Genomic DNA, 15353 nt, shown 5'->3' with positions numbered 1-15353 from the left:
TGTTTGTTTCATAGATAGATAGATAGATAGATAGATAGATAGATAGATAGATAGATAGATAGATAGATAGATAGATAGATAGATAGATAGATAGATAGATTGGTGCCTGGATGTGTGGGTGGATAGGTAGGCAGGCAAACAAACATTTAAAGAGGCAGGTACTTGTGGGTAAGTAGAATTATAGGTAGGTAGGTAGGTAGGTAGGTAGGTAGGTAGGTACAGGCAGGTAGGTGGGTAGGTAGGTAGATAGGTATGTAGTATAGCAGATGCTCTTTCATTCCAACATTATCCTGAGATCATAGTGCAGCTACTCACAAACTGGCTTTGTAGTCACCCGGAAGTTCTTGACGATGGCGAGATCTTCTGCCGAGTACAGGGCGCATGCTTGGTTATTCTTGATAGACGAGAGACACGTATTGGTAGCCGATACCTTCCTGTTTTAGACAGAGAGACAGATACAGAGAATATACGTATAATATGGTTGCACACGCTTCGATTACATTTCTGTCAAAGTGTTATAGTAGAAGTCCGTTGGTCAAAGTGGATGGGTTCGATAAATGGCGGCGCCAGTGCACACTATAATCAAACTGGTTACTGCTTTGCTTAGTCAGATTTCACCCGAAAGTCCACTAAGCCCTACCCTATTCTACGTGCTAACAAAATGTTTGACCTAGCATTTGCGGGGAAGCCTTCGATCACTTTCATTAAACGTATTAAAACGGATTTAGTGGTGACCATAAAAATTAAGTACGTTTGGTTTCGGGGGGGGGGGGGTGATTAAATTCCATAAAGCAACATCTGGCGTCTCTCAAATGTATGACATGTATTACATTAGATTTGCCGAAACTTATCTGCAATGTGCAGTGAGTATTAGAGAGAAATCTCGCCAGGTGACAAGGTCCCAGCCGACATGCAAGAGGATGTAAAGGTCCCATTAATGGCCTTGACTTTTGTAAGTTTTCTGGTGATAGTAAGTGCCGAACGTTTACGACGTTTGTCAAACACAGTGAAAGATTCGTGCCTTATCAAGACAGTGTGGCGTTTATTATTATAGACTGCAAGGTTTTTCAGGAGAAAGAGGAGGGTTGGGGGAATTCGCGCCGTATTTTATTACTGGCTTCGATGATGATGGTATCGAGTTAGCCCAGCATACCAGCAGGTGTGACTAAATGGGGCGATTAAATAACTAAAGAGGTGAAATGGGAAAGTGGGGGACGGGGTGAGAGTGGAGAAGATAGAGAAGGGTGAGGATGATGGTTGGAGAAACAGGAACTGAGAAAAAAGAGAAAAAAGAGAGAGAAAAGAGAGAAAGAAGAGAGAAGAGAGGGTGAGAGAAAGAGACAGACAGAGAAAGAGAGAAAGGGGGAGGGGTGAGAAAGAAGAGAGAAAAGAGACAGACAGACAGACAGAGTGTGTGTATGAGTGTGTGTGTATGTGTGTGTGTATGTGTGTGTGTGTGTGTGTGTGTGTTTATACTGTGGGTGTGTCTGTGTTTATGTGTGTGTGCGTGTGTGTGTGTGTGTGAGAGAGAGAGAGAAAGAGAGAGAGAGAGAGAGAGAGAGAGAGAGAGAGAGAGAGAGAGAGCGAGACGGGGGAGGAGGAGTTCTTACTGGCAATATGCTGCCTTATCTGTCTGTGCCAGGCCTTCGGCACCATTCAGTTTGTCCAGGCATCCCGACGATCGCTTGTTGCAGTCGCTCCTGGCAGCTGTGGAGAGGAAGAGACACAGCTTCGTAACACCGACTTGAATCATGCTATGTGTGACTTTGTGTTGAAATCAGGCGCTCCTCAAACCAAAGAAACCGATCTTCACTTCTTTGGAAGGGGGGCTCAATACCTTCATGTCCATTTAAAACACATTTCTAGATGGATTTTTACTGAAATCGTTGATTAAAGGCAGAGAACATGCAGCTTAAGCAAAAAATTTAAGCAACATTTCTCTCTAATTTTACCTCTGATACCAGGCGAACACCATCTCAATCAATAGATGGATTTTTTTTTTCATCAAAAGCAATACCAATGTACAAGTTTATTATGATATGTCCAAAAATTGACGAGCGCTGAATTGATTCCAATGTGACGCATAACAAGGCTGGGAACTACAGTCATGGCCGCCACTCTTTGCTCTTTACAAAAAAAAATTCGCTTTGCTAGTGCACACCACGCACTCGGAAAACACACGTGTCGCTACTGTTAAGTGCACGCGCTACTAGATCTAGTCCCACTTGTCATTCGGTTCCAAATAGAGTCAAATTGTACGCTTCATAGTGAACTGAATGACTTGAACTTTAATTACTTGAATGTAGAACTTGGGTCTCAGGAAAACGGGTTGCTCCGTGATTTCTCGCCCCTCTTCAGGAGGTTCCATTTCAGTGTGGGCAGGCTGATTGTCTCTCACTGTTGGGGCAATCAGACGCGAGGAGACATGGGTACAGCTTGCGGACGACGTGAAAGACAGATTCACTCAGGTGATTGCTACATACGGGCGAGAGTGTCGTGAAAGGCCTGAAGGAGCAACAAATGCTGAAATCCAGAACTGAAACTACGTCAGGGGTGCCCAGTCTTGGATACTATGAGACAGGTCAATGCTTTGTACTTATAGGAAGAGGGGTGGAAAGGGGTGATGTGGATGAACACCTGAAAATAGGGTATCATGCCGGGAATGGGGAGACTGGGGGTGGATGTGGATTGAGGGATGGAGGCAGTGAAAGAGTGTAGCATTCAGTTTCAGTTTCCTAACGGGTTTTTTTTCAATCCTATGATACAAACTAAACAAATGTGAGCAGACTTGTATGTGCCATTTTCGCAATGTCTGAATCCAGTATATTTACTTGGTTATTTGTTTGTGGTTCTTTTGTCTGTTTGTTCGTTTAGTTGTTTGTTTGTTTGTCGTTGCTGCTAATTAGTTATTTATTTTGTTTGTCTTTGGGTTTGATTTTTCTCCTGAATTTCTTTTGATGAGTGTTTTCTGCGGAAAAGGTGATAGGCGGAAAACCTCACCTTGCTACGGCCTCAGTGCGTTTCTTTTGTTAATCAATTGATCTGTTAATTAAGCAATCAATTAATTGATTAGCAGCCGAGTTGGAAATAAATAAATAAATAAACGAATATTTATTTTATCTTTTTGAACTAATATACTAAAGATATCGCCGTTTCGCATTTAGAACCCTGGTAACGTATCAATCCGATTTTTTGTGGAGGGGGTTTGGGGGGGGAGGGTGATGGGTTTTTTGCTTTGTTTTCAGGATAAACCAATGCGACACCGAAAGACGACCACGGCAAAAAGACTGACTGCTTTCGATCCAGGAGAAAAACAATTAACAATCTGGCTACATTCTCCGGCTCCATGACACTAGTTCTTTAACATCAGACCGCGTCTACCCAATTTATTATCCGGAGAGACAGAATTTGACATTCATTTTTCGATAATTCAGATTCAGCTTTTTTGTTTCTTTTCATCTACTGGGGGTGGGGTGGATGTGTGATGTGAATATATGTAATGGGGGGGGGAGGGGGGGTTAGGGTGAAGAGGATGTATTGTGGTGTGGTTGAGGGGTTAGGGATGGGGGCTATGTGCTGCGGTTTTGGTTGGAGATGGGGAGGGAAGGGACGAAGAAAGAGGAGGATGTGAGACGCAAGTGTGAGTCGTGATGGGAAGAGGGTAGGGGGAGGGTAGAATGAGGAGCGAACTTTTGAGAGAGAGGTAGGGGAGGAGGAAGGGCGTGGGGGAAAAGAGGGTGTGAGACGTAAGTACGTGCTGCGTGTGTGGGGGGGGGAGTAGAGGAATGGAAGGGGGGGAAGAGGAGGGTGTGAGATGTGAGTATGTGTCGTGGCAGGAGCTGCAAGGGGAGGAGGGGGTAGGGTGATTCAGAAAAAGGGGAGTTTAGGATGAGGTGGAAGGAGATGTTGGGAAAGGGAGGGGGTGCGGAGGGGGGCTAGGCAGAAAGAGAGGGAGCAACGGGAAGAAGGGATAAGTGAGTGGGGACGAAGGAGAGGAAGAGGAAAGAAGAACTGGGATGGGGACAAGAAAAGACAGGTGGAGTCGATACAGAGAGAGGGCCGGGGAAATGTTACAGAGAGAGGACGAGGATGAGGGAGAGAGATGGGAAGAAATAAGAGGGAAAGGCAAAGTGGAGGGGCAAATGCCTCAAGAGCGATGAGGAGGATGAAAAGACTGATATGGTTACGTGGGTGGTGGAATTTCATAGAAAGTACCAACAAATATTTAAAACAATATAAAACAGTCGAACCCAACAGCTGTTTGTGCAAACTGGATATTCACCCCATGATATATATCATACAAAATCTTTTATCAGCAGCCGTTGATTTGAGATTCTCCAGCTCTGAATACTGAACGACACGACAAAAAAATAAATTATTCCACCCAAGGGCTGACGAAAAACCTCCCGTTCAGCGAAAAGACCAAGGTAAAACTAAAACACATTTCTACGTTAACATTTTAAGTTTTAATGATTTCTTGTGGCTTGGAGTGTGTTGCTGTTGTTACTCATGCTGTTGTCAATGCTACTGTTCCTGCTATGCGGTATTCACACATACAGGAGTAATGAAGCCGAGTAAGACAACATTTCAAAGTCTAGCAGATCGGGGCAACTCTGGATTTTTTTTCGCCGAGCAACTCCCCGAGCCATATCTTTACAGTCTTCACAAAAAGTTAAGGACCACTCGCAAATATGCACGCAAAATAAAAACCAGCGCATCAAATCCTGCCTTCGTTAATATGCATTTAATTCATTAATCCATAAGTGGAACAAAGAAATTTCATCACAATCGAAACCGAAATGCATGATTCCCAATGCTCAAAAGGGACCCACCCTTGAAATCGAAAATCACAAAAGAAAGGCCCAGGGAATGTTGTTCCATTTTTGTAACAGCAATCCAGGCAGCTGCTGGCGAGCAAAGGGTGGTTCTCCAGAACTCTCCGATCAAGCTTAGCCTACAACTGTTCAATAGGATTGAGGTCTGGACTGTTGGCTGGCCAAACCATGCGGGTAATCCCCGCCTCCTGCACGAAGGCGACGACGGCCCTGGACCTGTGCAGCGTGGCGTTTTCATCCTGAAGGACAGCAGCAAGCCCAATCTGCTACAGCGCCGGGACGACCAGAGGTCGAAGGATCTCCTGCAGATACTAATGCCCTGCCAAGATGCCTTGACTTCCTTGCCGTAAATGGTGGACACATGCGCTTCTGACAATTCCATTAACACTAACGAACTTGAACTGGTCGTTTTCTTTGATATTGCTGATACTTTTTGACACCCTTTCTTTTGTGATTTTCGATTTTGAGGGTGGGTCCCTTTTGAGCGCTGGGAATTACGCATTTCGGTTTCAATTGTGATGAAATTTCTTTTTTTTAAATACTTTTTGATTGATGAATTAAATGTGTGTGAAAAAAGGCAGAATTTGATTTGCGGATTTTTACTTTGAGTGCACTTTTGTAAATGGCCCTTTTTGTGTAGACTGTATTTCATGCTCACCGTGTGATATTATTATACAGGAAGCTTGCCAAACTTTTCAAACAGGCTTAAAATTTTAGCCTAGCGAAAAATGAGTAGCCGAGTCAATAACCTTCTAGGGAAAAACTCGAGGACGACTCGGGAAGTGTCAGAAATAGCACGTTGTGCAAGGTTACATACGTTGCCGAGTGACAGTGACACGCGACGAGATCTGAATGGTAGTTGAGTTAAATTTTATATTTTGCGGATTAAGTCATTGCTAGCCGTGTGAAAATCTTGCACGGGGGAGTCTGAATTCCTCAAGCACGGTGCGCAAAAGTTGACACGACGAGCATGCGCCGTGAGACAGCGACCTTCGTGCCCCTACCAAAAAACGCACAGCACACTGTCCCTGGCATTATCTACACATCGACTATCTACTTACGTTACAATGCCCCCGAAGAAGTTCACTCGAAGGACTGCTGCTGTTGATGCTCCACCTTCTGCAGATACCAGAGTGCACGTACCAAATCCGTATTCATGTATGCCAAGCCCTGCTGTCCATTCTGCCTTCATGAGCCTTCTGGATACTTCTGCTGCTGCTGCTCCCACTCCATCTCCTGCTGTTTCTGAAGAAGAGTCCAGAATGTCTTCTACTGCAATATCTGCATCTCCGGTGGTGGCATCTCTTGAGCACTTCCCAGTGCATCATCTGTGTCATTTGAGGCGTGTTGAAGGAATGAGCACAAACATTTTGCTCCCCTCATTATATATTACAACATTGCACGCCCAGTAACTCGGCGACGGGTTGGCAAGATGGTTAGCATGGTTGGCGAGTTTGTCGGTTTGTGAAATTTTACACAGCCACTACGTTTCTTGGCTCTGCAAGAGGCCAGGATTCAAACTAATTGCTCGCTAAGACGCTCGGCGAGACGCTCAGCGAGATGCTCGCCGTCCTAAATTATAGCTAGGCGAGCGTCTCCCCAAGAGCCCACGAACACACTAATGTCAACAGTCATGGCTAGATGCTCGTCCCGATTATACCCGATTTTGCCATTATCTTATCGGGAATTGCTCGTCGACTCTTCTCCTGTATGTGTGAACACCGCATTACTGTTTTCTTTTTTCTTTTGCTACTGCCGTTGCTGTTGTCATATTGTGACGCTTTATATAAGATAAGTAAACGGAAGCTGTGACTTACGGCAGAAATCTGAAATTCTTTTATTCCAGACAGACATGATACTGTCAAAAAATGTCTTGTTAGAGGCACAGTCCGTCTGGTTCAGCTTCACAGCACAGGTCAAAGCCACGTTTGTGTACCTGTAGAGCACATGCGGAAGGGATGGCATTATATCTCACCGTATTTCTTGTGTTTGGGGAGAGTTTAGGAAGTTATTATTTTTATTTTAGGAAGTTAATATCTTTAAAACGTGGTGCCCATTTTCACAAAACTAGCGCTGTTAGATAGCAATTCGAGGTGTGTTTGACTTGTCCGTCAGCTGCATCTGTTATCAGCCTATACCAATTTTATAACTAAACAAGATCTATATCTTTCAAAATTGAGATGCGATATGAAATGAAACCTCTTGTCAAAGAGCATACACACAAGTGCTATCAACTTCTAGAAATGTTGTGAAGTAATTAATTGTGTAATATAATATGCTTAAAGCCCTCAAGGGCACAGCTGGGCTATCTACGCTATGCTTTGGTATACATAATCTTATTAGCCTTCAAAGAAAAGCTTCAAGCACTAAAAACGTAAAACACGCCATAAAACAAGTAGTTTTGAATTTGAACTTATTTACCAGCAAATGCATTTAACCCCCACCCCACTCCCTTTTTTCCCTCTGGAAATGAGAAGAAGCTTCAAGTGCATCTCTCGGTGTATGGAAATGGGACAGTGTGTATTTCGTTTGTTCTCCTGTGAGATTCAAGAGCACCATTTAAGGACAGACATTTCAATGTCATACAACGTATACCTACGGGCAGAGAGTGTTGTTTCTGACTGGTTTCTGGCGAAAGGTAGACTCCACAGTCCGGAAGCAGGAGGACATAGCTTTGCCACAAGCACCATCTGAAAATAAACAAAGACATTATTTCATTTAATTCGCCATTTTCTTAGGACAAGGCATTACAGTCGAAATTGTCCAAGATGGCCAACTATTATGGGGAAGAAAAGTGGTTGTCTTAGACAGGTTGACGTTGAACACATTGTCTTTATAATGTAGAAGAAGCGGGACGGGGTGTGTGGCCATTTGAACCGGTGATTGTCTTATGCTGGTGGCTGTGTTTTTGTGGGGGGGTTTTGGTCTTACGAGCGGTCATTTTATTTGTAATTTTGTTAGGACATATGGAATGAAGATCTTAGGAGCATACTCTTCAAATGTCTTTAATTTGATGCAGTCAATCTGGGCGATGGCTGCTCCATCAAGAACTATACAGCTAGTGACAGGAGTCGCTGTCTTGGCGTTGAAGATTTCTTCAAAGCCTGTGATGAGATCATTCTTAGTACAAGTGAAGACAGCAGACAGTGCAGGAGGAAATGCCTGGTTCTTGTGACGAAAGAACTCCTCAAGGTTTCCACCCCTCGTCTGCCAGCCAATGTACAGGCGTGCGACGAGTTCACGGTCATTTTTGACAGAGGCGAACTGATCCTAACATTTACTCTTGTTTCTTGGAGTGGAAGTGCTGAATACCTTCAGCTTTTTCACGAGGAATGGGGTCGTCCACTGCCTTTGTTCTGTCCAACAGACACTCTTTGGTGAAAGCCTCGGGCTGCTCTTGCCCAATCCTCTTGGCTTTCATCACGGTCTCCACGGCAGAAGGATCTGCGATGTTCTATGTGTCCAGTATGACTAGATCCTGACTCTCCTCCTCGAATGGGTTGCCCATCTCCTTTATGATACCGACGAGACAGCGAACATCTTTTACAAATGAGGAATGTACACTCGGCGTCTGATCATAATGACGTGTGTCTGTCTGCTGCTTGCTTGCTGTCTCCAGTATTGGTTCCCGTCCTGGGGAATTCTTCGATCACCCTAGCAATTTCTGGTCTTGAAACCATCCAGCGACGAAGGGCACTAGTCTTTGATGCAGGCATTATTCTGCTCATGTGCCTGGTCAATCGGGATTAAAGAGAACACCCTCTGTGTTTTCTCAACTGTGAAATGGCCTTCACTGAATTTCCTTGCTACGTCTGGGTGTTTCGTAGTGAGTTCGGTGGTGTTCTTCAGGTGCCCCGGTATCCACCTTACATAGTGGGTATGATCTAGTGCGTGGAACCAAGTGACCAGCTCTGTCAGAGCATCGAGGTACATCATCAATGATCCCTGCCTGAGAAAACGCACATACACTAGAGCCAACAGTTCTTGCTTGTTCCAGCACAGCTGCCCAGTGGCGAAACTGGGAGATGCTGTCTCGTCTCTGGCGTCACCAGTCTTCAAACGCAGGAATGTCCTCTGCATCCCTGGTTTCTCCCAGACACTAGTGGTTGTAGGCATGGTGTTGCAGGATGTACAGTGCTGTTGCAGTCACTTGATGTGCTCTTCTTGTGCGCAAGACTTGAGATGCTCGCAGGAATGAGTCTGCTGTCCTTGCTGTCGCAACCAACCACTCCCTTGCAGCCAGTCCCCTATTGTTTTCAGTATTGCCATCTCTATGTTGAGACCACCAAACATCACCACTATGTAGTCTTCACCATAACTCTCTGGCCACTTCCACTGTATCTGCTTGGCCAAAGCAAACAGTGGCTGATCCAATGTGACCACTGGTGTCTGTCCAGGATCCAGGTGTTCTACAGCTTTCTTCACAACGTCTATTAAATGCCTGATCATTGCCACAGTGTGAGCACTTTCCAGGAAGAGTGAAAGCAGCCACGTGGGACAGATGACTCTACCCTCTGGTGGCTGTCGGCTGGCATAAAATGCAGCCCAAGATGTGTTTTTATTGTCCAATGTACCAGTGTTGTCTCCCAGGGCGTGTTTTGCATTGCCTAACCAATGGTATTTTGCATCAGTCTACTGTTTGAAGTCTCCTGTCGTCAATAACGCAACACCAACAGCTGGGACAGGCGACGTCTTGATACTGCTATAGTGACAGGGGGTACATTAGTACAATAGTGCGGCAAAGAAGCGACAGTCTTGGACCGTGCATCTCCAGATTCTCCAGCAACGAATATGCTCAGATTTACTCCTTCACCAGTGTAAGAAGGATGTTGTACGAGGGAGATAGTGGCACCTTGGAAGGAGTCTTTTGATGTTGTTGCACTAGGATTGTGATTTTTGTTATCTACAGCGGCAATTGTGAACTCTTCGTCAGACACTTTTGGAGGTCAGACCACTTGTTCTCTGTAAAATTGTTGGCAGACATAGTTGCCCATCTCTGCTGAGTGCTGGAGCACTCTATCATAAGAGATACTCAGGCCAAGGTGTGACAGTCTGTCGATCAATTCCTTCTTGTGTGTATGAGCATGCAACATCATCCTAATGTATGTTGGAAGTGGGGTCTCCTGTACAACATTGTGCCTGACACAGGTGGATGATGTGGTGCCACGCGTTCGCTTGTGTTTTACGCTGTTGAACTTCAGTATCTGAGCTGCGGTAATTGCTGCTGGGTTAGTGTTTGCCATCTGGTCCTTGATGCTGGGTCTCTCTAGCTTCATGTTGACTAAGGCAAGCAGCAACGGTTGCTAGTTTTCTTCTTGGCATCCTCCAGGGAACCCTGTGAAAGGTTTGGCTTCTCCAAACATGTGACGGCGACAAGATAACGACGAATGTAGATCGAAAAGCAGCCATGCAATGTTAAGCAGCCATTTTGAAATCCAATATGTCGACCCATTAGTACAAATACGCAATTCAGATTGTTACCATTGGCTTGCTTGACCCCAAAAACATACATTTAGGCACCAAAATGAAGTCAGTAGCAGCATTTGACCCAGAGATAATCGCAAACGTAGATTTCAAATGGCGGCCATTTTGAAATCCAATATGGCGGCCATTAAGAGAGAAATCCGAGTGGCCCAATATCTGAAAATGATTTCTATATGTTACGGTACATTTGTACGAAGTTTGGTGCTTGTATCACAAAATGCACAATGGGTTTGCTAAGCGGCCCCACTATTAGTGCAAAGCCCATTTTCACCTTGCGGGATATGTTAACTCCAAACATGCCGTCTATTGGGCACCCCTCTGCCTATTGTCTCTAGACGCCACTTCACACTGAATATATACAGTTATATTTGGCTTTAAACGCTCATGGTTTGGCAGGTCCTAGTGTTTGCGCTCCATTGAACATTTCGAACGACGCGTTGAGTCCAAAGGAGAGCACTGCTTCTAGGAATTCCAGAATGAAATCGTTTGTTTTTTAAACGCTGTAAAAAGAAATTAAACATTGTTTAAACATTACAGGGATGAAAAATTACATGTCAAAGAGAAAAATAAAGGAAGAAAAAAGAAAAAAGTCAACCAATGTTATATGACTTCCTTTACAAGGTTTTAAAAAAACTGGTGAACTTTATGTTTTAGGGTGTTTTTATCTTTAAGCCATTTCCGTTTTCAAAATAAGTGTCTTTTTCGTGGATTATATGTCAAACAAATTCCTTTTGACTGAATTATGTTTGTTCCAAATTACATCATTCTAGAACAATTTGAGCGCGAGATGCTCAGAAAAAAGTTGTATAGTTGTTGGGTTTTTTTAAATTACGCTTTCAATTGCTTTTCCTTATTAAAATATTGTGTAATGAAAGCGGTTCATTCTTTTTTTTAACCACCCTGTATATACGTGCGTGTGTGGGTGTGTGTGTGCGTGTGTGTATGTGTGTGTGTGTATGTTTGTATGCGTATGTGTGTGTGTGTGTGTGAGTGTGTGTGTTTGTGTTTATGTGCATAATATGTACGTATATGTATGACTAGCTGGACCCCTTTTCGATGAAAGGAATGATTGGCGTATTAACATCAACTGAAATTCATTGGCCTTCTATATTTACACTACTGGAATGGGGCAATAAATCTTGAGAGAAAAGTGACACGTCATGTCATGTGTTTCCAATTTGCCAAATATATAATAGATGTATAGATTGATTCTCTCTCTATTCTAATCTGCTTTCGTGGTTGCACACTCCAGAATTTCAAAGGTGTGGAGTCATGAGTGTGCACGGCTAGTGAACGGAAACCTCACTTGTTTACAATGGCATCTTAGAAGACGGACTTTCCCAAGATTAGATCTAAACGAAACCAATGAAAGACTGAAAATAAAGCTACAGTGACTGATTTTAGACACTGTGCTCCCTTTAAATGCTTCTGAACCACCGTTATTTTTTTTCAAATTCAAAAATTAAGCAGTTCCGAAGTTGTAGGCGGCCAAAGTGACGAACTTTCACAAATACATTATGTGAGGCAGCGTGGTGGAATCAGGCTCTCGTCAATTTTTGGGCACATCAAGTTATTGGTATCATCTTAAAGCTTGTTCACTTGTCTTTATTTGGATGAAAAAAATACCCGTTAATCTTAAATACAAGTTGAGATATTTGAGAATGAAGGAGGTGGGAGTCACCTGTTGTCAGTGGTAAAATTAGTGAGAAAATGGCTACCAAAGATTAGTTATTTCCTTAGCTTAAGAGTCCGTGGTAACTGAAAATTTACATCGTTTGTGCCTTTAATCAACGTTTTTCAGAAATATCCACACAGAAATGAGTTTTTTAATGGGCATGAAAGGCGTTGAGCCCAAAAACAAAAATTTGATGAAAAATTCACAAACCTGCGGAAAAAATGCAAGTTTCTTCATTTTGATTATTTTCACGAGAACCCGATTCCACCGCACTGTCTCACTTATGTATAGATGAAGATGACAAGGAACATATAATAATATTCCATGAGCCAAATTGATGGACATGGGCAAAGAACTTATTCTTAACAAGGTTGAATGAGCGAACTGTATAGCAGAAGCACATTGCCCTGCGAAAAGAAAAGGTGGGGCGGAAGGGGGGGTGGGGGGAGGGGCAAGAAAGGTGGTTTCGACTCCTTACCACATCCCGTCAGCATTTCCTCCAAGTAGATGTTATTTTTCTGATCCTCTAGATGATCCTTGACTTTCTCTGGACACGAGGAAAATGCTGAGTCAATGCAATCTCCAAAGTCTTCTCCGAGCCTGAAGTCACGACACAAAGCTCATTTAGCTTATTACTGCCCGAACTCATGACTGACGCAGGAAAACAACATCGCAGGGAATGTCATCTTTTTTTTAAAAAATGAAATGATGGACAGCGTGAATGACAATGAGTCTGGTGGGTTTTGTTTTGCTTTGTTTCGTTTTTAGCAAAAGCTTACGGCACAATAATGTTACAGAAGTGTTGAAGATTAGAGCGGAGGTGTTACAAGAAAGTGTAAAAAACAAATAAGAATGCGGAGAGATAAGGACGGTACCTATTTGATAGGAAAGAAGGAGCAAACCAGAACACCAGCCAGCCACCAACCAATGAGCTTATAAATTAGAAGAAGAAGAATGAAGTGCCATTCATGAGAACAAACGCTACTGTGGACAAAGTACCTATGTCACATTTCGTCATTGGGTTGCCCCGCGTTACGTCAAGGGTGGGCACTCTATTTGCTTAGTTGGTCTTATGCTGGACTACAGAGCAGAGCGGCCCTGGTTCGATTCCCCGACTGGGCATTCATGAACTCAGGTCATTTTGTACGGTTTCGAAAGATTTCAGCGTTGATGTTCATATTTTATCATTCAACCATAAAAAGTATGATCAATTTCTATATAACAGCATGGGCGGGAACACAAGACAAAAATGCAAAGAAAAATTGAATCGACTGACACGGAAAGCATGCAAAAGTTCAACATCTACATTCCCCTACCTCGATGAATTATACATAATAGCTTACACTAGAAAGGTGAATTTCATCTTATTTGGAAGAATAAACATTCCTTGTTCCCTCAAATGAAAATATCAGTCAGAAGTAAAAGATCTGCTAGGCTTCTCACCTCTAACAAAGAAGGATACAGAAGATCATTCTAACCATCATCTATTAAATCAGTGCGCGGACTGCGTTCAATCCCACGACCAAGATAACTCGGTTCATAATAGTTTCGTTTTGTGTATTAGTTATTTCGTTTTGGAAAATGGGCTTAAGTTTTATCTGAGGTCAATTTTGCATTTTAACTAGCCTATTCTGCTTGAATAAGCGCCCCCCTCTAACTCCCGCTTAATAATTTGCTTTTTTTTTCTTGCGCACCCCCCCCCCTCCCACCCCCCGGTCCCTTGTGCCATACCCCTCGTTTATTATTTTTCAGCTTTCCACGACCGACGATCATATTGTGAAATATTAGATCTAGAATCTAGATATCTGAGTGAAACTTCTTTTGCATTTTGTAAAAGGCAAATGACCCTCAGTATAAGTATTGGTACGGGGTTGGCTGCCTCAATTTTCTGAGCATTTTAAAAACTTTTGTACATTGCTTTATTTTTTTTTTTATGAAACTGGTTTGTTCCTAAATGGGGAAAAATTGTCACAGTAACGTACTAAAATCCCTAAAATCTCATGATCTCTTTTTCATTTATTCACAGAAGGAGAATTAATACAGATTTGTTCCTACTAGTAAAGGGATATGAGGCTAAATTTGCCACCTCTCCCCCCCCCCTTTTTTTTCAACTTCCCACCCCACCTAACCCCTGTTTATTAATTTTGGATCACTTGTCCACCCCCCCCCCCCCCCCCTTTTTTTCCCTCCCCCCCCCCCCCCCCGCTTTTTTTTTATTCGATACCTTAGAGTGGGGGGATGCTACAATTTTGTTTTTACTGTCTGTCATTGCATACGAAGAAATGGCGTGTTTTTTTTTATAAAGGCACTTTCAGCACGTTTGTTCACACCGATCAGCTGAGCATATCTCGCAATCGATCCTCTATGCCTTTCTCACACATACATTTTTTTATTCAAAAAGGTATCCTACAGTTTTTATTATATGTGACAAACAATATATAGGCACTTACAAGCATATTTGAATATCAATGTTGGCTCGCTCTTGCTTGTTCCGCCATGAAAATAGCCCCAAAAAATGCTAAATCTGTGCAACATTTAGGGTGATTATTTTCACATGCCTTTTCAATTGCAGGTTGATTGATGCTATACAGAGGAAATGATCTGACCCAAACTCTGTCCCTCTATAGATCAACAATAAAGGTTCTGAGTTTCTTTCTAAAGCAAAAATGGTCTAGTCTATTCTATTCTATTATATATATATATATATATATATATACATATTATACATATATGTTATATGTATAGGATATGCATAATTTGTATACGGTTTCTCCCAAGGAAACAAAATGTTTAAGTAGTTTCTATGAATGAGTTGCACAGTACATTGTTTGTTTAAAATTTTTTTTTTCAAGCCATTCGCTTTGCCTCGATGACTGTAGCAGATCACACTGTTTCATTTTAAAAATAGAAAAACTGTCTCATGAGCAAATCCCCTCCCAAAAAAATTTTTTTTTTTTAATTTTAAAAAATTAAAAAATTGTAAAACACCACTTCCGACTCATGAGCTACCAAAACAAGGTTGTTGAAACACTGCCTTAGACTCACACGCAACAAAAACTAAATTTGTAGCAACTCCCCCTTATACCAATAAGCCACCAAATTAACGTTGTTGAAACACTGGTTTAGACTCATATGCAACGAAAGCGAATTTTATAACAACATCACTTTCTACCCATTAATTACCAACACAAAGTTGCTGTAGAAACACTGTCTTAAACCCATATGTAACAAATAAAAGGATAACTGTTGAAACACAGTCTTAAACCCATATGTAACAAATAAAAGGATAACTTTGTTGATACACGGTCTTCAACCCATATGTAACAAATAAAAGGATAACTTTGTTGAAACACTGTCTA

General features: G+C 42.5%; 1 protein-coding gene across 1 annotated transcript in view; it reads right to left on the bottom strand.

The window, feature by feature from the left end:
• Nucleotides 1-315: 315 nt before the first annotated feature.
• Nucleotides 316-15353, bottom strand: part of LOC101862632 — a gene marked incomplete at its 3' end in the record, with an annotated part of 41269 nt that continues 26231 nt past the window's right edge. Inside the window, 5 exon segments of the mRNA XM_013079491.1 lie at nucleotides 316-434; nucleotides 1611-1707; nucleotides 6653-6771; nucleotides 7435-7525; nucleotides 12473-12594. Coding sequence (XP_012934945.1) covers nucleotides 316-434; nucleotides 1611-1707; nucleotides 6653-6771; nucleotides 7435-7525; nucleotides 12473-12594 — 548 coding nt within the window.

The sequence above is a fragment of the Aplysia californica genome, unplaced genomic scaffold (assembly GCF_000002075.1).
Source record: "Aplysia californica isolate F4 #8 unplaced genomic scaffold, AplCal3.0 scaffold00053, whole genome shotgun sequence".
Classification (NCBI taxonomy): domain Eukaryota; kingdom Metazoa; phylum Mollusca; class Gastropoda; order Aplysiida; family Aplysiidae; genus Aplysia; species Aplysia californica.
Note: the sequence above shows the minus strand (reverse complement) of the source record. Positions and strands in the feature narration are given on the sequence as shown.